Source organism: Petaurus breviceps, unplaced genomic scaffold (assembly GCF_028583685.1).
Source record: "Petaurus breviceps papuanus isolate PSGF00001 unplaced genomic scaffold, PetGlider_PUasm1.0 551, whole genome shotgun sequence".
Classification (NCBI taxonomy): domain Eukaryota; kingdom Metazoa; phylum Chordata; class Mammalia; order Diprotodontia; family Petauridae; genus Petaurus; species Petaurus breviceps.
Window position 1 is genome coordinate 37,676,252 of NW_027186372.1, and position 24,778 is coordinate 37,701,029.

Consider the following 24,778-nt stretch of genomic DNA (forward strand, 5'->3'; position numbering starts at 1 on the left):
AGAGAGAGAGAGAGAGAGAGAGAGAGAGAGAGAGAGAGAGAGAGAGAGAGAGAGAGAGAACTGCCAGACAAAGCCACCTGGATTGCTAAGGGCCAGTTGGAGCTGCCCAGGACTTTTGAAAACTGCCACCCAGAGCTGCTAAGGACTGAGGAGGCATGGCTGTGATTCTGGTATTTTGTCTGTCTGTTTTGATGTTGTTTTGCCAGATTCATCTGCTGGTGAAGAACAGTGCTGTTGTTGCAGAGGTCCTGGAACCTTGCGGTTAGTTCAGAAGCCCTGAAGAAGGATTTTCTTCTTGTATGTGTACAGAAATCCTGGAAGAAGGTCTTGCTGATGTTTTCAGGGATTCTGGGACTGTTCTGCAGGCAAAGAGTGAATTGATGAGGACACTGGCGATGCATATTGTGGCTTTGTTAAGCTTTGTCTCCCAGGAACAGAGATTGCTGAGAACTTGCCTCATGTCAAGATGAAGAAAAGACCTCTCCTTGCATGTTTAATGCTGTGATGATAACCTTGTGGCTTGGGGTAGATGGCCTTTGTGCTCTTTACTTCCCCTTTGAGAAGGTGCTTGGTGGTAATGTAATTCAGTTGTGATCCAGGGGTGGGAAACTTTTGACTTTTTTTTGTGCTCTGTGACTGACCAAATGAATGGAACTAATCTCCATTTGAGAAGAGAGACTTCGTGACTGATTAAATGAATGTACTATCCAGGGGTAGAGTAGTATTTGGATTGAATTGAGAATTTACTACTAAATGAATGTACTAGCCAAGGGTGGGCTGCTTTTGGTTTGACTCTGTACTTTGTGATTAAATTGATATACTTTGTGATTAAATTGAGAACTTGCTAAATGACTGAGTTACACTGTATTTTGATTTTCTCTGTTCTGTGAATGTTTTGCCTTAATCTGTCACTGAATAAAATAGAGTTACTATGTTGGTATTCCAAACCTTGGAGGTAGCCTTTGCTTGGAATTACAAGGGTGTGTTCAGAGAATACTAGCATCTCTGGTGTGAGGGCTTTCTGAGCCCTTTTCAGGGCTGCTTTTTCACCTTTGGTATCCACCTGATCCACCTAACTCTCACCTGTGGCTCCAAGAAGCTGTAGCATGCATAGCAGCCACACCCTGGCAAACCATTTTGCAGATGGGCTAAACCAGAACTGAAGGGTCTCAAGTACATTGGTGAGTTAGTGGGGGTAGGGGGTTGTCTACCCTAAGCATGTGAAGGTTTCTCTGGTGGAATGGGAGGATCAGAACAATTTTTTCCAATGGCCATGAAGGCAGCTGAAGCAGGCGCTGTGAAGCACTTAGAGCTTGGTTAGACATTGAAGATGCCAAGGTCATCCACTACATCCTGGGCCATCACCAGTTGTCTTGACTCTGTCCTGCCACAGGACTGTGATGACTCTGGAAGAGAGAGTGAGGCTGACGACTTCATCCAACTCTGCCTCATTTAAATCCAATTTATGCATGAATCAAAAGACATCACCTATGCCATTTTACCATTTTTACTAATGTCAAAGTCCTGTGGTGACAGGCAAGTGATGAAGCAGCAAGCATGGATACACTGGGAGCTGTAGTCACAATCCTGCACACAGGCAGCCCGGACCATAGGGTCATCTTCTCACTGGAAGTAGCAGTGGGACTTGGCAGCCCCCTGGGTGTCTGAACAGCCTTTTAAGAACTGTACTGCTCACATCCTGGTGAGAGGAAGGGACTAGAAAAAATATCCTAAAACTTTCCTTCTTAACCAAACCTGGCTTGATTACTGTGGCTGGCAGGAATCCCAGCCTGCAGTCAAAACACAAAAACTGTACAAAAACTCCTGCAGAGATGATTCCACTCACCATTGGTACACAGAATATGTGCACATTTACAGACAACACAAAATCCAGTAGACCTGAAAGATGAACAGCTCTTATCGCAAGAGAACTCAAGTATCACGTCCAAATAGCAGCCCTGAGAGAAACAAGGCTGGCATATGAAGGTCAGCTTATTGAAGTCAGAGTTATATACACCTTTTTCTGGAGTAGCCACAGTGAAGGAGAGTGCAGTGAAGTTGGTGTAGGTTTTGCAATCAAAAGTAATCTGCCAGCAAGCTTGTATGCCTACCAAAAAGAGTGAATGACAGGCTCATGATTGCCACTAGCAGGAAAACATCATGCCACCATCATCAGTGCCTATGCTCCACCCTGATGAGATCAAAGAAAAATTTGATGAAGCCCTGGAGACCCTTATCATTAATGCACCAAAAGAGGGCAAGCTTATAATTCTGGGTGACTTTAATGCTACAGGAGGCCAAGACTACCAGACATGGCAGAGAGTCCTGGGGGGGAATGGAGTTGGAAACAGCAGTAGAAATGGTCACTTACTCCTTAAGACTTTTGCATGCATGACCTTCTTATCACCAATACTGTCTTCCCTTTACCTAAATGCAATAAAATTTCATGGATATGCCCTTGCAGCAAACATTGGCATTTAGTAGACCACGTGATTGAAAGAAGATGAGACAGATAGGATGTGAGAGTGATGAAGACAAGGTGTGGTATAGAGTGCTAGACCGATCATAGACTTATCCTCTCCAAACAAAAATAATTGCATTCAACAAAAGCGGGGGCCCCAAGGCAAAATGTCTACCAGAAGATTTGAGTGCTTCTCTGAACAGTTTATTGCTAACTTGGAGGGAGAGTTGAGTCAACACATGGTTGGCAACAGTGGAGCAGAGAAGGAGTTGGTAGCTTTCAGAGATTTGGTGTACAGCATTGCATTTGCTCATCTGGGTCGTCAGAACATTCAAAAATGTCAAGACTGGTTTGATGAAAATGATGGGGAAATTCAGAAGCTGCTAAATGAGAAATGAGAACTCCACAGAATTTACCAACAGGATAGTTCATCCATCTCTAAGAAGGTAGCATTTAATTCCATCAAAGGTGAAGTACAAGCAAAGCTTAGAGAGATGCAGTATTCTTGGCTCAAAAAAGCAGATGAAATTCAGTTTTATGCTGATAGTAACAATCCAAAGTGCTTTTATAAATAGCCCTGAAGGCTATTTATGGGCCAAAGATCTATGGTGCATTTCAACTACTCAATACTGATGCAGTCACATTGATTAGTGGTAAGGACATAATCCTAGAGAGATGAGCTGAACACTTCCATGCTCTTCTCAACAGACCATCATCAATCAATGCTGAAGCCATTGACTATTTACTTCAGGGTGAAATCAATCCTTCCCTAACTGATGTTCCAACCTAAGAAGAGGTTTTGAATGCCATTAAACTCATTTCATGTGGTAAAGCAAGTAGTGCTAATGCAAATCTCCAGCTGAGATTTACAAGGTGGGGGGGTCCATTGCTCATACAAAAGCTGACTAAAATTTTCTGAGTTATGTTATCTCTAGGAGTTCAAGGGTACCTTTACTGTCCAGGAAACAGATTTTCCTGTGACACTCACAGGGAGGTGTCTCTCTTAGTTATTGCTGGCAAGATTTTTGCTAGAGTCCTCCTGAATAGGTTTATCCTTTACTTGGAAGATGGGCATCTACCTGAGAGCCAATGTGGCTGCAGAAAGGGCTGAAGAACAGTCGATGGGGTGTTTGTAGCCCGAAAGCTCCAGTTGAAATGCCAGGAACAGAACAGTGGTCTGTACACAACGTCTGTAGATCTGACCAAAGCCTTTGACACTGTCAGTTTCAAGGGCTTATGGAAAATTATGTCAAAATTTGGTTGCCTGGAGAAGTTCATCAGTATTGCACATCAATCTCACTCACAGTATGCTTACCAGAGTTCTCAATAATGGACAATACTCTTGTGCTTTCCCAGTCACCAACAGAGTGAAACAAGGCTGTGTGCTTGCTCCTAACCTTTTTAGCATGATGTTTTCAGCCATGTTGTCAAACTCCTTCAATGAAGATCTGGACTAAGAAAAAATTTCTTAACAATTAGAGTTATTCCAAAGTGAAATGAACTACCTTAGGAACTGAGGCTTTCAAACAAAAGCTGGGCAACTACTTGTTTTGTTGTTGTTACTTTTTTTGTTTTGTTTTGTTTCAGGCAATCAGGGTTAAGAGGCTTGCTCAGGGTCACACAGCTAGTAAGTATCTGAAGTTGGATCTGAATTCAGGTCCTCTTGACTCCAAGGCCCTATCCACTATGCCACCTGCTGCCTCTGGGCAACAACTTGTTGAGACTATTCTAGAAGGAATTATTTTTTCAGGCATGGGTTGGACTAGATGGCCTCTGTGGTCCCATTTCTGGAAAAAAAAATCTCTGAATTCTGAGAACCTCTTTCCTCCAGTTCCCGATACTCTTGGCAGATAATTTGGTTTCTCAAGAAGACCAAGGCCATCTATCATGAGCTCTCTCATATCCCTTCTGCCATAACCTCAAAAGCCACTAAAACCTTCCTTCAGTCCATCTTTTTCCTCCCTTTGGTATCGAAGTATGAGGGGCCCGTCCACTTGGCTAAGGCCACCCCCTTCCCCACTGTGCTCTTCATTTCATGCTGTGATACCCACTTCTCTCCTATGCTTGCAACCTCAGTGTCATCCTCAACTCTTCAGTCACTTGCATTCCACATATCCATCCCTTTGCTGAATTGTGTTGTTTTTACCTTTACAACATTTCTTATATAGGTCCCCTTCTCTCTACTCACACAGCCACCACCATAGCATAAGCACCTTCCCTGGACAACTGCAATGGCTTTCTAACTGATCTCCCAGCCTTAACTTAAACTTCACTCCAATCCATCCATTCATCCTTCCTCCACTCAGCTGCCAAGGTTATTTTTATAAATCTTATATCTGACAGTGACCCTTGCTGTAGTGTCTCCTTACCCTCTCCAGGATCAAATATAAACTCCTCTGACATGAAAAACTTTTGTTAACCAAATCCCTGCCTACTCTTTCAGTCTTTTACTTTGGCCCTCTCTACGCATTATGTGATCCTGAAAAACTGGCCACTTGCTACTTCTTGCTTATAATAATCCATTTCCTGTCTCTGTGCCTTTTCATTTGCTATCTGCCAGGGGGTACTGGAAAATATTTAATAATGCTCTCCAAAAAGGAAGAACACATTTTTAGTTTAATCTGCATTATTAACATTTTTCTCTGTTACTTTCTTAAGTCTAGACAATCAACAAAACAATAAATCAAGCCCTGATTTGTAGCATTTGTTGATTCCAAGGTATAAATGCTCACACTGAAAACTGAACAATTTACTCCACTAGCTGGTAAGAGCTGCCTCCAGCATACCCTGGATCACCTTACACTTGCCATGAAGCTTCCTTAACTCTGTTTCTTAGTTTCCTTGTTCTCCTTCAAGGTTCAGCTCAAATCTCACCTTCTGCAGGGGGCTTTTCCTGGTTCCTGCTGTTGCTAATGCGCCCCACCTCCCAGACTGCCTTCTAGTTTTCTTAAAACTTTACTCCCCACCACATATTCTTCAATCCAGTGTCTCTGGTCTCCAGGCTATTCCTTAAACAAGACACTGTATTTCTCAGCTCCAGGCATTTTCTCTGGCTGTCCTCCATGCCCAGAATGCTTTCCTTCCTTAGTTCTGCCTACTAACTTCCCTTGCTTCTTTTAAGTCTCAACTAAAATTCCACCTTTTATTGGAAGCTTTCCCTAACCCTTCTTAATTCTAGTAACATTCCTTTGTTAATTATTTCCTACTTATCCTGTATATGGTTTGCTTTGTATATATTGTTTGCATATTGTGTCCCCTGTTAGAATGTAAGCTTCTTGAGGACAGAAGCTTACATTCTTTTCCTATCTTTGTAACCCTAGCATTTAACACATAGTAAATGCTTAAAAATTACTTGTTGATCTATTGCTGACTCCTCTCGAGTCCAGTTCATCGATCATTTGTGCTTCCTCTCTTTTTTCTTTCTTTCTCTCATCTTCAATCTCTCCCTCTACACTTTTTTTATTTTCTCTCTTTACAAATATAGTGAGCTCTCCTTTATCCTAAAAATCCCTTCCTCTGACCTTGCTCTTTGAGCTATTGTTCTTTATCTTTCTTCTGCTTCCTAGGACATAAACAGGCAGTTTTCCAATGAAGAAATCAAAACAATTTATAATCATATAAAAAATGCTCTGGATCATTACTGATTAGAGAAATGCAAATTAAAACAACCCTGAAAAATTATTTTACACCTACCAGATTGGCTAAAATGATATAAGGGGAACGTAATAAATGGGGGGGGGGTTGTGGAAAAATTGGGACACTAATTCATTGTTGGTAGAACTGTAGTCCAACCATTCTGGAGAACAGTCTTGAATTATGACCAAACTATCTATACTATTTGACCCAGCAATACCACTGTTTGGTCTATTTTCAAAGATAATTAGGGGAAAAGGAAAAGAAAAAGAAATTTTAATATTTAAAATGTATGTAGCAGTTCTCTTTGTGACGGCAAAGAACAGAAAATTACAGGACTGCCCATCAATTGGGGAATGGCTGAACAAGTTGTGGTATACGATTGTGATGAAATACTACTGTGCTATAAGAAATGATGAGCTCAATGATTTAAGAAAAACATAGAAGGACTTCATGAAATAATGAAAAGTGAAATGAGAAAAACCAAGCGAACACTGTATACGGTAACAACAATATTGTTTGAAGAATGACTTTGAATAAGTTATTTTTAATATTATAAACACCCAAATTAACCATAAAGGACATACTAAGAAAAATGCTATCTTCATTCAGAGAAAGAAATAATAATAATTAAAGGTATATGTAGAATAATTTTACATATACATACAAACACACACATACCTATTTGGGTTTATTGTTAACCATCTTGGGATGGGGAAGAAGAAAAAATAAGAAATTTACATGACAATTTTGTTGTATATTTAAAAGGAATAGCAATTTGTGAATAGTAGATTTGCAGTTTCCTGTGCAATCATCTTTTTTATTTCACTATGTAATAGAAATGCTTATTTTATTCCATAAATTCAAAATAACTTTTTTAAAAATGAAAAAAAGATAAAAAACCCAAAGCACTAGTACACATATAACATACATGTATATATATAAATACATAAATATGCATATCTAAAACACATATAAATATATGTATGAGTAATATATATATACATATATATAGACAGAGAGAGATACACACACCATATATATATGTATACACATATATAAATACATACATCCTTGAAACAGCATTGTAAGGTAGACAGGAAAGAGATTATTTTTCCTATTTTTATCAAACCTGAATCCCCTTTGAAGCATTATTGGTATTGAGGCTTCTGGATGGCACAGAATGCTAATCTTCCATTAACCAAGTTTATTCTCTCTTTTCATTAATCCTCTTTCACATCCTCTAACTATGTTTTCTCCATTCCTTCCAGTGTTTTCCTTTCCTCAATGTTCTGGTGTCATTTTACTTAGAAGATGAGGCTGGAAAACAGTAACAACTGTACTATTCAACATTTCTCTCTCCATCAACATCACACTTTATATAAACAAAGAAGGCATTAAGTGAATGTCTACTGTGTGCCCAGCCTAGGTATTTTCAGGAATAGAAAAGAAGGATGTACAGTAGTCCCTTGTACACAAAAAGAATGACAAAGGTAAGTAATGAAAAATATACAAAACTATTATAAGACAGCTTCATGGAGAAATAACTTCAAAAACTGTCAGAGTTCAGAGCAGAAGGGAAGAGAAGCCTGGGATAATTAAAAAGGGCTTCAGGGGTCATGAGAAACACAAGATGGAGGATTAAACACTTTCCCCAATGCTCACAACCTCTCAAGCCACTCCAAAATAGGAATTATGTATGAGTGATAATATAATTTCAGCTGTGTTCATACTCTGACAGTGTTATCAAACTCAAGGAGAAATGGGGTCACTAAATCACATGTAATGACTCTTGTGGGCTGCATTTTGACTTAGAAAATGACATATTAAAATCTGTGTTCTTTGCACTTTTATTTATTTTGTTAAATATTTCCCAATCCCATTTTAGTCTGGTTTGGGCTGCTCTCAGGACTGCTGTAGGCAGTAATGCCCTCTTCTAGGACACTGAGAACTCTAATGAGATAAGAAAAACAAAAACAAAAACAAGTCCTGAACTAAGAGGAGAAAAAACTAATTCCTGACCCAAAATATGCTCACTCAGCACTCCCTCCTCCACTGGTTAACACCCTTTGGCAGGATTGCACAAGCCAACCCATAGACTTGCAACAGAATTGAACTATGTCTTCAATACTTCCTTGTACTACAGAAAACCAAAAGGCCCAAGTTTGCTCTGTCTGGGACTCCAGTATAGCAGATACCAGGGCCAGCGAAATATGAATACCTTCATGTAGGAGGAGTCCGATAGAGCTTTGAGGTTCAGTCTCCAGGGAAACAGAAATCAAATAGGAAGGAGTCAGAAAGTGAGCAATAAGGGAAAAAAAATAGGAAATTACTGAAAATCTTGGGCTAAAAAAGACCTCAGTTAAAGACAAGACAACAGGGAAAATATTAATAACAGAAGGGAAATAGGCCTCCAGATCAGCTAAGCAAGCCAGATATCTATGAATAAATATTGTAAGGCAAAGGAAAATGAATCAATACCTGAGAAGGCAGAGGATACTGTGAATTCCCAAGAGAGCATGGAACCACAGTCGGATGTTCCTGAATGGTTTAAAAGAGAAATAAGAGTTATGAAAGCAGAATTTATGGCTAGCACAGCAAAAATAATCCATAGAGTAGAAAAACTTAAAACTGTGGTAGCAAACCTAGCCAAAGAAACAAAAGAAAGAATTAAATGATAGGGAATGAAAATACACAGAAGTAATGGACAAACTAAAAACTGAAGAAAAAAGCAATAACATTAGAAGAACATGTGATTCCCATACAGGAAAAAACACTGATTTCAAAGACAAGAAATGGAGAGACAATTTAAAAAATCTCCCAGAAGAATAAGAAAGGCTTCAGTCTTTCAAAGCCCATTTTCTAGGTCTCTGAAAGAGAATGTTTCTCTTCTCCACCAAGCCAGAGATAGAAAGGTTTCACCTGCTCCTAGTAATCTGTCAATTGTCCCAAAGATTTCATAATCCTAGATATCCAGATAATTTTATGATGAAGTCTTGCTGCATTCATTAATCAGAGACACCGGGCAGGGTGTTGGGTTTGGTTTTGGCTCTATGAAATTCAGACTTGGCGAGAGCTTAAGGAAGAGAGGGAGGGAAAGAAGGAGGGAATGATTTCAAATGATGAATAAACCTAGGTGTTACCACACCCACTGTCATTTCTCTGTACTCCACCCCTACCCCTCACAATTTTTCTATGCTCCTGTTTAGTTTGCCAGCTAAAATACTTGTCACTTACCTAGCAACTATTTGTCTGTTTTTAATGAGTTATATGTGGGGCTTTTTTTTGTTCATTAACACTAATTAATTTCAAGGCACTGATCTCCACCATAATATCCCCTTTCAGTTTCACCATAGCTGGGAAGGAGTCAGTGAAGATAGCTTAGTCAGAGATACAGCTGAATTTTAAAATGGTTTATGAAGACTTTCTCGTCAATTCTTTTTACTCTCATTTTCCTCATCTTTCAATATTAGGGCTTTGGCTATAAATTTTCTCCAAAGGCTAACTACTTCCTCTTCCTCCCTCCTTAGGTGGGTCACTCAATGCCTTTGCTTTGACACTTTGCTGCTACCGGTAGTTACTCATCTTCAAATAGCCCCTTCTCTGCCAGCCCTGAGGGTAGGTCGGTCACTTTTCATCCACTGGAATTGAGCTTTGGTGATGTAGCTCTGACAGGTATACATTTCTTCCATATATGGGTGAGAAGTTTTACTTTGTAGGAGTGGCCCTTCCTAATCTCCTAAGTGAACAGAAGTCCTGAGAGGTTCAGGTATTTCTTTTTAAAGGTGGCCCAGATCATTAAGCAGAGGGAAGTCTCAAATCTCTAAAGCTACCAATGTTAGTTTTGGAGAAAGTTGGAGATACATAGGCTGGGGGTTTATTTTAGATATCCTTCTGCCTCTCCTTTTGAAGACCCATTTCTCTATAAATATATAATTTTAGAGTTAGGAAAAACCTTGGAGATCAAGTAGTCCAATCTTTATATTATTGACATGCAGTTAAGCGACTAGCCTTATATTATAGACAGGCATGCAGTTAAGAGACTAGCTTACCTGTGGATCACTAGTCATTTCCCATGACTCCCAACTCTACAGGTCCCTAAGAGCTAAGGGACTTGCTCAAGGTCTCATTTTTAAGTCTCAGGGAATACAAGCTGAAAGTTTCACAAAAGAACCATAGAAGGTGTTGATGAATCTGCCGCTGCTGCTGTTGTGTGTGTATGTATAGGGGATATAAAAGGCAAAAGATGAAGAGCATGTAGGATTAAAGAATTTAAGCCATTCTCAGGTAATCCAGGAAGCCTTTGGCCCCTTCTGTGCACGGGGTAAAAGAAAATCCTAGGGCACAGGCGTGTAAAAGGCCATGACCAGGGGCTACTAGCAGACAGAGCCTCATGGAAGATAGACAGGGCCTTCACGGTCATGGAAGGGATGAAGAATGTGAGTTGGCAAAGCAGATGGAAGCAACAAATGATGGACAAATGTGAGGGTTTCCTGAGTCAATTTGATATCTACAGAACAATGCTGCAAGGTGGTGGTAGTGGCAGCCTATGGCTGGGACAAGGGCAGTAGATGTTAGAGCAAAGTCGAAATAGACCCAAGAGACAAGGAATGGGAATCTGAAACTAGACTGGCCCTAGGACAAGTGTATGAGGTGGGGAAATTAGCAGTTATTTCCTTGAGTTTTGCTAGGCTTATGTAATTAAATTCCAGGGTGGAGGCTTGAAGAGAAAAACACATTCTATAAAGAGAAATATTACAATTTCCTTGCTAACTGGACTAGCATGGTAGTCCCTTCTCTGTCGCTTAGACACCTTTTAATAGATAAACACTATGTCAATTCCTTGGGGGCCTCAGTTGCTTGAGGGTGGTGTATCTTTGCAAAACACAAATAAGATTTTGATATTCCTGTGAAGACTTCTGGGAGGGGGATAATGAGCCATGAAATAATGACTATTGAGAAGTCTTTATGATTGAACTTGGACCATATGAAGCCAGGGCTTATCCATTTACATGTGTGTTATGAAGCCAGGGCTTATCCATTTACGTGTGTGTGTAATATGTGTGTGTGCATGTGTATCTATACTGTGTACAACAGTGTCTAAATCTTCTTTCTCATTTTATTCAAGCTATCCTATCCCACCAATTCACTAGCAGGGAACTATGTAAGAATCGTTTAAAACTGAGGGTAAATTCACTGAAGCTACTCTTTCCAAGGTTACTAGTGGTTTCTTAATTATTAAATCTTGTTGGCTTTTCTCAGTCGACATCCTTCTAGGCTTGTCTGTATCATTTGTTACTGTTGACCACATCCTCCTGCTAAATATTTTCTCTTACTTGGATTTTATGATACTTCTCTTTCCTAGTTGTCCTTTTACCCATGTGACTGGTCCTTCTCGGTCTTTTCTTCTATTATTATCATCCATGTCCAATCTCCTAAGTGAGTATTCACCAAGGTTGTGCCTTGTTCCCTCTTCTATCCACACTTCTTCTGACTGTGACTTCATCTCCCATGACTCCCAGGACTCCCAACTCTACATATTCTCAACTCTAGAAAGCCCTTAGCCTTCTCCTGAACTCCAGTCTCCATCTGGATGTCCCCCTGGCACCTCAAGCTCATTATGTCCAAAAGTGAACTCATTCTCTTTCTCCCTAAATCCATTCATCCTCCTAACTTCCCTATTTGTCAAGAGAAACACCATTATTCCAGTCATCCCAGCCCACAACTTTGGAATCTTCCTCAACTTCTTACTCTTCCTGACTCTTTGTGTTCAAACAGTTCCCAAGTCTTATTGATCCTACCTCCAGTTTATAAAAAGCCATCCCTTTCTCTTTTCTCATTCAGGCCTTCATCACTTCTCACCTATACCATTGCAGATTGGCCTCCTGGTTTTCAGACTTGCCCTGCTCCAATCCAACAATCAACAAGCATTCATAAAAGCATGGAGAACACTGCAATGGAAATACAAATTTAAAGATCTTCCCTGCCCCTAGGCCCTTTGATAGGCTTAAGAGACTCTGAGAAACTTCCTTGATTTGAAAATATATTCTGCCTCCTAATAGGCTGAATGTGGTCACATGGAGCCTGTGGCAGGAGGCTTGGTTTTCAGGAATGCCCACACCTTGATGCTGTGTGATTGGGCAGTGGGTCAAGAGGGTGGTTACATTCTCTGACCCAGGAGAAGGCTATATAATCCCTGATGTGAGGCTTTGCTTTGGGGCTCACTTGAGAAGTGTTCTATGATTTGATCAGATGAGACTGGGAAGCTGTTGTTGAGAGCCCCCTGCCTTTGAAAAACCCAGATGTTGATTTGGTATGGATGTAATGGTTGGACAGTTTGGAAACCTGTCTACTTGATCTGTTTCTATGTCTTGATAATTCTGCCTGTATACAGAGAAGTTCGGGGTGCTGACATTTTTCCCCTGAACTAGGTAAACGATACATATTTGACTGATTAAAGTAAGCTTGTTAACCCATTTTGAGTTGCTTTCCTTTAACAAAGCAGATCTAAGAACCTGTGTTGGCAGCCCACCCTGGGGATGCTGGGGTGCTTGCTGATACAGACACAAAGGCAAAAATGAAATAGTTCCTATGCTTGGGGACTTTACATTCTAGAGAGCTGGCAAATTGACAGTCTGAAAGGGAAGTGAAGAAGCATATATGTAATATCTACTATGTGCCAGATACTAGGCTAAGCACTTTTGTAAATATTATCTCATTTGATCCTTCCAAAAACCCTTGTGAGGCAGTTGATATTATCCCCATTTTACAGTTGAAGAAACTGAGGCAAAAGAGGTTATGTTACTTGCTCAAGGCCACATGGCTAGTAAATGTCTGAGGCTGGATTTGAACTCAAGTCTTCTGATTGCAGACCTGGAACTCTATTCACTGGACCATGGGTTGCCTCTAAACACAAAAACTAAAACAAAAGTCTGACCATATGATTTACTGCTTAAGAAGCTTCAATGATTCCCTGTTTTCTATAGGATAAAAAAACAAATTCCTTTGGCATTTTAAGCTCTTTTCAATCTGGTTTCATTCTATCTTTCCAGGCTTTGTTATTCTTTTCAGACACTCTGTTTTCTAGCCAAACCTACCTACTTGTATCCCATACATGAAAGAAGAAAAGAAGGAAGGTATAGTGCTGGACCTTGAGTCAGGAAGACTTGAGCTCAAATCCAGCTTTAGACACATAAGTTATAGCTCTGTCACCCTGGGGCAAGTCCTTTGACTTCTGTCTGCCTTGGTTTCTTCATCTGTAAAATGGGAAAACTAATAGCATCTACCTCCCAGGATTGTTGTGAGGACAAAATGAGATATTTATAAAGCATTTCTCAATCCTTAAAGCACTATATAACTGCTAACTTTTATTATTACTATTCTAAACCTTTCTGCCACCATCTGTCAGGAACCTATCTTTCTTTGTCACTTTATTTATCTTTGTCAATCTGTCCAAGTCCTTGCTGCTGCCATCTACTGACCTCCAGGTCCTCCTCCTTTTTTTTCCTTCATTAATTAAACACCTGGTTCATAGATTCATTCTTTACTCTCATACTGAGGATTTCAATATTTTTAAAATTTCTTCTTGACTATCATACTTTTAACAGCATTGATTCTAAACTTGCTCCATTCCTCAAATTCTAAATACTACCCCTCACCCTTCCTCTTCTCCCTGACCCCCCAGTAAATGACCTTGCCTTCTATTTTACTGAGAAAATTAAGGCCATCCATCATGAACTCCTCCAACTTCCCATCTCCACACCTCAAAACCTTTATATCTTCACCTTTCCTCCCTTCCTCAGCTCCAGTCTCATACCATGAGGTGGTCCTTCTCTTTGACAAAATCAATCCCTTTACTTTTGCCCCGATTCTATTCTTTACTGCCTCTTTTGGCAGCTTACTTCATTAATCATCCCCTCCCGCCCCCCAGCTTCTTTATGTTCTATTTCCATCTCTTTCTCCAATAGCTATAGCAATCCTAAGATCTCTTCTATCCTTAAAAAAACTTCCTTTGACCATGCCATTCACCTATACCTCATTTTCTTTTCAAACTCTGAGGAAGAATGACGTAGACTTATTATTTCTACTTCTTCATTACCTTCTCACTTCTCATCCCTGTGCAACCTAGCTTTTCACCCCACTCCTTTACTAAAATTACCTTTTCAGTGGTTGCCAATTATTCATTAATAAGTCCAGTGGCCTTCTCTCAGTCCTTATCCTTTCTGACCTTTCTGTGGCTTTGACAAGATTGATTAATCCCCTTTTCCTGGATACTTCCCACTCTCTTGGATTCTATGACACTGTTTTCTCTTGTTCTCCTTCTTAGGAGTGTTAATCATTCATCTTGGGAAGAGTTCTGGACCAGAGGCAAAGGAACTGGGGTCAAAGTCCACCTCTGACCTTGAGTATGTCACAACTTTGTGAACTTTGGGGGTTACAGGGTTGGACTAGATGACCTCATAGGTTCCTTCCAGTTCTAGATCTACATTCCTATGAATATCCCACACCTAAGCATGAATATTTCCCCCAGGAATCCCCCAGGAATATCCCAGCCTCTTTTTTTTCTCAAGAATGTTGGATCTGGAGCCAGGAAGAATTAATTTGAATTTTGCCTCAGGTACTTACCAGTTTTGTGATTTCCATCTATAAAATGAGGAGGTAAGAGAGAACTTTTAAGGTCCCTTGAAACTCTAAATCAATGCTTCTCTGACCTTTCTATGCCCTCTTTGTTATCTTGTCTTGTCTCAAGCTCACCATACTCCTTCCTGGCCATCTCCATGCTATGCTACCTATTCCCCAGCCTTCACCTCTGACTCCACCTTGGCCTACTAACTATGTATCATGATGTCCTATTAGAATTGTTCTCAAAATGTGGTCCATGGACCCCTGAGAGTCCCAAGTTGTTAGGCAGTCTGTGAGGTTATTATTTCATGATGATGCTAAGATGTTATTTGCCTACTAAAATATTCTTCCCTTTCTCAATTACATATCTGTGTGAGGCAGGATTATCTTCAAATACTTCAACCAAAACAGTATATTGCAAAAGATCAAAAGCAGAAGCCTATATGAGAATCCAATTGTCTTCTATTAAGCTAGTCATTAAAGATTTGCAAAAATATATAAAACAATATTCTTTTATTTATTTTTTTCATTATTCAAATGCTTTATTAACTTCTGATTTACATAATTAATTTCCGCCACATTTTGAGTTAAAAATTTTCTCCCTGTTTTTCCCCTACCCACCACCCCAGAATAGCAGTCCCACAGGATATCCCCTCCTCCAATTTGCTCTCTCCCATATCTTCTGCCATACCCCCTTCGACTTTTCCAGTAGGGCATGGTGGATCTCTATGCCCCAGTGCCTGTATATCTTCTTTCCCAATTACATGGAATATAGTATTAACAATAGTATATATAATTTTAAACATTTGATTTTAAAACTTTGAATTCCAGATTCATTGCCTTCCTCCCTTGTCACCCACCCTTACCGGGAAGATAAGCAGTTCAGTATAGATTGTACATATGTAGCTAATGCAAAACATTAACATAGTAGATATATTGTAAAAGACTGACTATATTTCCCTCCCTCCTATCCCACCACCCACTTGTCCTATTCTCTACTTTGATCTCATCCCTTTTCAAAAGTGAGTGCTTCCAACTTCCCTCCCCCCAAGCCTGCCCTCCCTTCCATCATCCCCCCTCTCATCCCCTTCCCCCTACTCTCCTGTAGGGTGAGATACCCTATTTAGTGTATATTTCATTCCCTCCCTGAGCCAAATTTAGTGAGAATAAGGTTGACCCATTCCCTTTTGCCTTCCTATTCTTCCCTTCCATTGTAACCCTTTTCCCTTGCCTCTTCTTTATGAGATAGTTTACCCCATTCTGTCTCTTTCCATCTCTTCTCATTATATTCCTCTCTCACATCTTAACTTCCCCTTTTAAGTATCATCCCTTCCTGTTAAATTGGTCCTGTGCCCTCTATCTATGTATACCTGTAAGCATATATACACACATTCACACATGTATTCATATGCCCGTATACCCTCCGATATAGACATATGTGTGTGTGTATGTTTCTATTCCCTTCAACTATTTTCATACTGAGAAAAGTTACATCAGTTACAATTATCGTTTTTCCACGTAGGAGTGTTAATAGTTCAACTTTGATAAATTCGTTACGATTTCTTTTCCCTATTTACCTTCTTATGCTTCTCTTGCTTCTTGTATCTGGATGTCAAATTTTCTATTCAACTCTGGTTTTTTCATTAAGAATGCTTGAAAGTCCTCTCTTCCACTGAATGACCATATTTTCCCCTGAATGATGATACTCTGTTTTGCTGGGTAGGTGATTCTTGGTTTTAATCTCAGCTCCTCTGCCCTCCAGAAGATCCTATTCCAGGCCCTTCGATCCCTCAGTGTAGAAGCTGACAGATCCTGTGTTATCATGATTGTGTTTCCAAAATATTCAAATTGTTTCTTCCTGGCTGCTCATAATATTCTCTCCTTGATCTGGGAATTCCGGAACCTGGCTATAATATTCCTAGGAGTTTTCTTTTTGGGATATTTTTCAGGAGGTGATCACTGGATTCTTTCAACCTCTATTTTGCCTTCTGGTTCTAAAACATCAGGGCAATTTTCCTTGAGAATTTCTTGGAGGATGAGTTCTAGGTTCTTTCCCTGATCATGGCTTTTAGGTAGTCTAATAATTTTTAAATTATCTCTCCTGCATCTATTTTCCAGGTCAGTGGTTTTTTCCATGAGATATTTCACATTGCCTTCTATTCTTTCATTTGTTTGGATATGTTTAACATCATCTTGATTTTTCTTAAAGTCACTAGCTTCCCTTTACTCCAATCTAAATTCGAGGGAACGATTCTCCTCATTGAGCTTTTGAGATTCTTTTCCATCTGGCAAATTCGGCTTTTCAAGGCATTCCTCTCCTCATTGTCTTTTTTAGCCTCTTTTGCCAATTGAGTCAGTCTGTTTTTTAAGGTGTGATTTTCCTCAGTCAGGCTGTTGACTCTCATTTCATAATTTTCTTGCATTGTTCTCATTTCTCTTCCCAATTTTTCTTCCACTTCTCTTGTCTGCTTCTTAAGGTCCTCTATGGCCTGTAACCAGCTCATATTTTCCTTTGAAGCTTTTGGTACAGGAGTTCTGACTTCACTGTCTTCCTCCTGTTCCATGCTTTGCTCCTTTTTGTCCCCAAAATAGAAGTTTAATGTTGCATTCTTCTGTTTGTTTTGCTTCCTTTGTCTGGTCATGTCACCCCTCAGTCACTTGACCCCTGGGCTTTTTGCCACAGTAGGACACAGTAGACCACCAGACAGGGGAGCTTTGTCCCAAATGCTGGGGTTTTCTCAACTGTCGGAGGTATTAGTTGGGTGCCCTCTCTGAGGCCTCCATATGCTCTCGCAAGCTGAACACACACCCCAGGACCTCCACCCTAGACTGCAATCCAGATCCAAGGAGGTTAAAGCAAGAGTGATTACCCTGTAGACTGGTTGCTTGGTCCTCCTACACTCTGCAGGCCAGGAGCTGAAGCTGCAATGTGGAGCCAGCATGGCATCTCAGAGGCTTCTCGTCCTGGGGGAAAAAGTCGATACACTCCCACTTACTGGGTCCCAAAGTCCAGACTGCACTGACCTCTCACTTTGTCCTTTGCATCTATGTGTTGATGAATCTGGAAACAGCCACAGGTGCTGCAGATCTGGAGTCCCTCTGGCCCTGGGCTGGTCAGGCCCGCCTTGGGGCTAAAGCCTTGGGGGTGGGGCTGGGCTCAGCTCCCAGAGCACTGTGCTGGCCTATTCATGCCGGCCTGCCAGGCTGTCCTCAGATGGAAGTTAGCTTCTCTGTGTCATTTTGTGGTTTCTGCAGCTCCAAAGTTTGTTTAGAATCCCCTTTTTACATGGATTGGGGAAGGTGGAAGTCAGAGCCCCACGGAGGTCCTGCTTCTATTCTGCCATCTTGACTCCCTAAAACAATATTCTTATCCCCGATTCTTTTTGTTTTGGAGATGTATTTTTAATGTATTTTTGCTTAATGGGAAGATCTTTCCCATCCATTAATAGGCCCATGTGACCTGCTTGAATCATGTGAGTCTGTGGTGGGAGGACCTTGCTGAATGGGTAAAGCAGGAAAGGGTGGAGCAGGAAGGGTAGAGCAGAGCTGAGAGGAAGTTGGTCACAGTAGTCAGAACTGGGAGTGAGAGCAGTTAGAGCTGAGGGAGAGAGAGGAAGCAGGCAGCAAGTTGTGAGTGTTCATTTGTGGGAAGACCCCAGCAGGGGAAAGGCTTGGAGATGGTGGTTCCCCCTGCATTGTTACTGTGTATAGATTTCTTTGTTGCTATGATGGATTTGGCTTTCTGGTGCTTGAATAAATGTTTTGGTTCTGTCTTATATGTGGAGAGTCTGTTATATTTTGCAATTCAGAATTACGTTAGCATATTCACAGCCACTATAGGCACTCAATATCACACTGGTGCTACAGGAGAATATATCTATTTTCATAAAAAGTTATTTATGGCAATATGTGATGGGTTTTTATTATTATTTTAAGTGAATTAACAAATTAAAATTTAAGTAAATCTGTCTTAATTTCTAATGCAGTAAATGTAGATGAACACATAAACAAAAGTTCTTTGAGGTCCTCAATAATTTTTCAAAATTTACTTATTTTTAGTTTTCAACATTAACTTTTATAAGACTTTGAATTCTAAATTTTCTCCTCCCTCTCCTTTCCCCTCCCCAAGACAGCATGCAATCTGATATAGGCTATACATGTACAATCATATTAAACAAATTTCCACCTTAGTCATGTTGTAAAGAAGAATTAGAACCAAAGGGAAAAACCACAAGAAAGAAAGAAACAAAAAGTATGTAAGAGTGTGTAAGAGTGCAAAGGGGTCCTGAGAACTGCTGCCCTATTAGGATTTAAGCCTCTTGAAATTGGGGACTATTTGGCTTGTTTGTATTTGTAGCCTCTGAACTTAGTATATAGTAAGCACTTAAATGCTTTTTTTTTTCCCATTCATTCATCCACCCATTCATTCCCTTGATTGTGACATATATTCCTATGGGTTCAATGATGACTCCTATGCCAATGACTCTATAATTCAGTCTTAATCTGTCTCTTGAATTCTGGTTCCACCAGAATTAACTATCTTTTGGACATCTCTACCTGAATGTCCTAGAATGTCCTACTGGCACTTCAAATTTAACATGTCTGAAATTGAACCCACATTTCCCCCATCATTTGCTCTTTCAATTTTGCCAAATTTCTTTCACCCTCCTAATCAGCCAGGTTCAAAACCTCTGATCATCTTTTACTCTTCCCTCTCATTCAACCTTCATAACAAAACAATTGTCAAATCCTATCACTTTTATTTCCATAGCATCTCTTTTAATAGTTTATCCTCTCATATGACAATGACACTAGTTGAGGTCCTTTCCACCACTTGTCTGGATTGCTGCAGTGGCATCCTAATTGGTCTCTGCTTTCAGTGTCTCTCTCTCCAATCTATCCTTCACATAAAAGCTTCTTTCTGGGCTATATGCCCGACAATATTGTTCCCTTCTTAAAAAACAAAAACAAAAACAAAACTTCAGTGGCTCCTTAGTATCTCTAGGATAAAATACAAACTCTTTGTGATCTGGCTCCAAGCCATCTTTCTAGTGTTAATTCATATTATTCCCTTTCAAGAATTATACATTCTAGTCAGACTAGAATATCAGTTATTTCCGGAACTCAACATGCCATCTCCTTCCATCCATTCATTTGTAAAGTGTTTTCTCATATTCAGAATGTCTCCCTCCTGATCTCTGACTTTCTGAATTTTTCTCCAAGACTCAGTTCAAATGCTATTTTCTATATATGACTAACCCTGATCCTCCCAGCTGAAAATCTTTTCTTTTTCCTTAAAAATTCCCAGAACACCTTATCTACAAGTTTTCTTTGTTTCCATTACTCTGTATTGTGTATTTTAATTATTTGTATATGTGTTGCATCCTCCACTAGAATGTAAATTCTTTGATAAAAGGGATTATTTTATTTTTGTTTCCCCTTATATACTTTACTATGTTTTACATATAGTAAGTACTTAATACATTTTTAAATGACATTAAAATGAATATTAGAGATCAACCCTAACCTAATTCCTCATTTTGCAAATAAGGAGGCTGAGGTCCAGAAAGAGGCAGGTGACTTGCATTAGATCCCAAAGAACAGATTCAAAGAGTTCAGAGAAAATATAGGTAGGATTCCAAGGTCTATGAATCTTTAGCAAAATCAGATCAAGAGAGATGCAATGCTCTTAGGAATGAAATTTTGATGACAAACACAACTGAATCCAATAAGAAAAGGAAGCATTATCTAAAAAGAGGACCACAAGAATTCATCAACCAACTTAGATTTTTAAGGGCTACACAAGTGCAAACAGCTAAACATCAATTAATAAAAGAGTCGAATGGTCCTGTAAGAATGAGGTCTGACAAAGACCTCTGACAGACCTAGGAACTCTGATCAACACAATGACCAACCATAATTCCACACGATTTATTGTAAGAAACATGCTATCCACCTCCAGATGAAGAGTGGATGGAGTCAGAGTTCAGATTAAAGAGTACTTTTTTTGTTTTTAATATGGTTAATATAAGAATTTGTTTTGTTTGACTATACATACTTATAATGGGTTTTGTTTTTCTCACTTTCTCCATGTGTGCAGGAGGGAAGTATAGGGAAGGAAAGAATTCAGAAATGAAAATAAAATAGAACTGAAGTAAAAAATAAAGGAAAAAAGGAATCATATCCAAGATTTTAAAGCCCAGAAAGGACTGATGTTTTTGATGAAAGCTAATGATGGGGGAAAAAAAGGCTTTCAAACCTATATTTAGTGCAAGAAGAAGACCAAAGAAATAGATCAGATTGTGGTTTATGGAGAATGGGATGATGATATTATATCTGGAGAGAAGGAAGAACTTCTCAACTTCTATTCTGCCTCCATTTTCTCTATCAGTTTGGGAAGTGGAGAACAATAATGGTTACCAGGTAATTGAAAAGAGAGTACTTTAGCTGCCTTGAATGAATTCAATTTACCATACCTGGATGGTAACTACATCCCAGGGCACAGAAAGAACTTGTAGATATGATTGCTGAGCTCTTATTTTTCAAAAATAGCAGAAAATGGGAGAGGTGTCATTTGATTGAAGATGAACAAAACTCTTGATTTTCAGAAGGAGGAAGAGTGCAGATTCTTCAAAGTACAGTCTGGTAAGCTCGACTTTGATTCCTGGTCATTCTGCTTACCCAGCTTCCATTAAAGAATAGTCTGAGCACTTAAAAAGGGAAGCAGTGATCACTTCAAGTGAGTATGGGTTCGTCACAAGTCATACTGGGACTATTCTAATTGCCTTTTCTGACAGGTTTACCATGCTAGTCAATCAGGGGAATGCTTTGGACAGAGGACAAGTCATATTCAGTTTTGAACCTTTCCTAAATGCCTCTCTATACAGCAGAACTCCCAGAAAGCAGAAGTGCTACCGTGTTTCCCCGATAATAAGACCTATCCCGAAAATAAGCCCTCCCCTTACTGTGTAAGATTCCTCTAAAATAAGCCCTCCCCCGAAAATAAGCCCTATTGAGATTGCTACTGTAGTGAAGGTGATCCCCTGCGCTACACGCTACATTACGGTACCCTCTGTATGCACCGTCCCCCTCTCCCCCCAGGTGAAACGCACGCCGCACTCCGAGCTGCATCCAATCAGAGCTGCAGCAGTGAGCGCGTCATCCTGTTCTTCCCCAGTGATTTGCTTGCTGGCGCCATTGAGAGCAGGGCCGAGGAGGAGAGTTGAGGCAGGACAACATAAGCCCTCCCCTGAAAATAAGCCCTCTGGTGTTTTTCTTTCCAAAAAAATAGTAAGACAGTGTCTTATTATCGGGGAAACACAGTAGAGGGAAGGTATAAGAAGTCACAGTTCAGCTTGATACAAGGAAAACTTTCCTGGCAGTTAAGGCTGATCCAAAAGCTAGTGAATTCCCTCTCACCGGAGATCTTCAAGCAGAAACTAGCTGAGCACTTCTCTGGCCATACTGCAATGAGTATTCTGAAGAAGAGTTGGCATTTATATAGCTCTTTAAGGTTTGGCAAAGCGTTTTACAAGCACTGTATCATTTGATCCTCACAACAACCCTGGGAGGTAGGTGCTCTTATCACCCCCATTTATAGATGTGGAAACTAAGGCTGAGAGAGATTAAGTAGCTTGTTTAGGGTGCCACAGTTAGGACGCGTTTGAGGCAGGGCTGGAATTCAGGTCTTCTTGCCTCCAAGCCCACTCTCTACACAATGCATCACCTAGCTGCCTCTATTTCTTGTTCAGGCACAACTTGGACTAGATGGCCTCTTTCAACTATGAGCTTCTTTGGTTCTATGTTGAGAGTTAAGGCAAAATCTAGACCCAGAACCTCAAGATTCCTAGCCCAATGTTCTTTCGTTTAGATGAGACTGATTATTGTGAAATCTATCATAGTTAAAAGTGAGCTAATCAACTCGCACATTAAGGTGTTAGGAATTTGCCTGTGGCCAAACCTTGGTACATTTCCCTTCTCACTTCTGCCCTGCCCAATCCCCCCTCAAATCTACAATATGCACCTGTGACTGAATATTCTCATTAATCCTGTTGGGAAGAATTTTCACAGTAAGAATCTCGGTGCTGGCTATAATTTTAAGGAAGTAGAGGGACTTCACCTTTCCTTCCTCACTAATGTCCTTTTTAATTTTGCTTGGCTTATGATTTCATTTGTATAGGGAGTTTCCCCCACTGAGGAAACACTCTTCAAGTAGGCCTGGAACTATTTTGCAATTTAGAGTGACCTGCGGAAAATGACTTAGGGCTTGGGTCGCACAGACAGTATGTACCAGAAGGGAGACTTGAACTCAGGGGGTCCAGTTGCCTGGGCTGTCTTGCTAGTCACTATGCAAGTGATATTTCCATTAGTGTTCATAGTGACTTTGAAACAAATGTAATTATGAGCATCATCAATTAGCAACTTTCTCAGTAAGTAAAATCTACTAGGCATCTTGGATCAGAAAGAATAGCATGTTTTCTAATCAATGTTTGTAGGGACTATCAGGCCTAAGGCACAGGAAGGGAAGAAGGAAAAAAAAGGTGACAGACCAGTCTTAATCTGATTTGAGAACAGCAAATCAGGAAAATCAGTCACAGCTATAAGGGCCCTTTGGGTCCAGAGAATTACTCTCTCATACTCCCAGAAGTAGAGTAAAAATGTAGGAAATGCATTTTTAAAGATGTTCTTTTTCAGATGCAAACAGTGTATTACTATGCATTTAGTTGTGAAATTTCCCACTGAAGTTGAATAATTTGGAGGTGGGGAAAAGGGGAAATGAATAGCTTATCTCTTCTGTTTTGTAAATTTAAAATGAAAAATGTCTTTTTTCTTTTTCTTTTTTTTAAAATGGTATTTCCCTATGGTCTGCTCCCTTTGAAGATCTTTTTTTTTTGAGAAAATATATTCATGCACAGTGTAAAATCCCATGAAGTATTAGTGAAGGGTTTTTTTTGAGATCCCAATTTTCCTAGGAACAGGTTGCTCAAGAGGGGTGCTGCTTTGGAGACTGCTGTAGTAACTCACCCAACCTCAAGGCCTGATCTTCACTGATGTCAAAGGGAACAGTTACATCATAGCTTGCTTGCTAAACAAAATCAGATTCACTCTCAGCCCTACCCTAACCTCATAACCATCTGAACATAAGGGAATAGAATCAGTTATCTCCAAGTTGTCAGTGACCTGAGAGATCATTTAGCCTAAACTCCTATGCTAAGCAGGAATTCACTCTAAAGTAGGAATGTCTATCCTGTTTGAGTGTCATGGACTCCTTTGGGAATCTGGTGAAATCTACAGACCCCTTCTCAGAATGGTATTTTTAAATAATTAAAGGAAATGATAAATTTCAAGTAGAGTTCGGAAAATAAAGCTGTAGTTTTTCCCAAGTTCACAGACCCCCTGAAATCTATCTATAGACTTACTTATCTGTGGAACCTAAGTTAACCCATTCTAACTCAAGTCTCCTGGACAGATGACCACTGCCTCTGATCAAACGGATGGGGTAGTGCATAAAATGACTGACTTGGAATCTAGAAGATCTCAGTTTGAATCCTGGTTCAGATGTTTATCAGCTGTTGTTACCCTAAGCAAGTTACTTGACCTACCTCAGTTTCAGTTTCCTCAACTGTAAAATAGGATAAAAATAGCACCTAGTTTAAGGGTTCTGAGGATCAAATGAGATAAGGCATGTGAAGTGCTTTGAAAACCTTAAAATGACTTATGCATGTTAGCTCTTTCTTTATAAGGCTGCCCATTCCAAGGTGGAACCGCCTTAAGTGCTAGAAAGGTCTTTGCATCTGTTTGGTAAATGCATGTGTGCCTCAGCAGAACTGAAATTCAATTCAATTTCTAGGGTAATAGGGCGCAGGGTCAAGGCCAGGGGCACTGACTATGTCCCAGCACTAGAAGAAACTAACAAACCCTGGACCAGATACAATCCATCTTCCATGCTTAAGTTGCAGCAATGGGCAAAATGCCAGGATTAATTAGATGAAATGATGATGTAATGTGAACTGTACCTCTTATGTGAGAACTGCTGAATCAAGGTTAATTATCTGCTTCCAT

At 40.0% G+C, this 24,778-nt stretch overlaps 1 protein-coding gene across 8 annotated transcripts in view; it reads right to left on the reverse strand.

The window, feature by feature from the left end:
• The window catches only part of SH3RF2 (SH3 domain containing ring finger 2), a 170,250-nt gene that overhangs the window by 44,582 nt on the left and 100,890 nt on the right, over positions 1-24,778 (reverse strand). For 5 of the 8 annotated variants that reach the window (XM_069102681.1, XM_069102677.1, XM_069102676.1 and 2 more), the window contains one exon: positions 8,576-8,635. The exons of the other annotated variants lie outside the window; for them this stretch is intronic. In XM_069102681.1, coding sequence (XP_068958782.1) covers positions 8,576-8,635 — 60 coding nt within the window. The remainder of the gene's footprint in view (positions 1-8,575; positions 8,636-24,778) is intronic. 8 annotated transcript variants of the gene reach the window in all.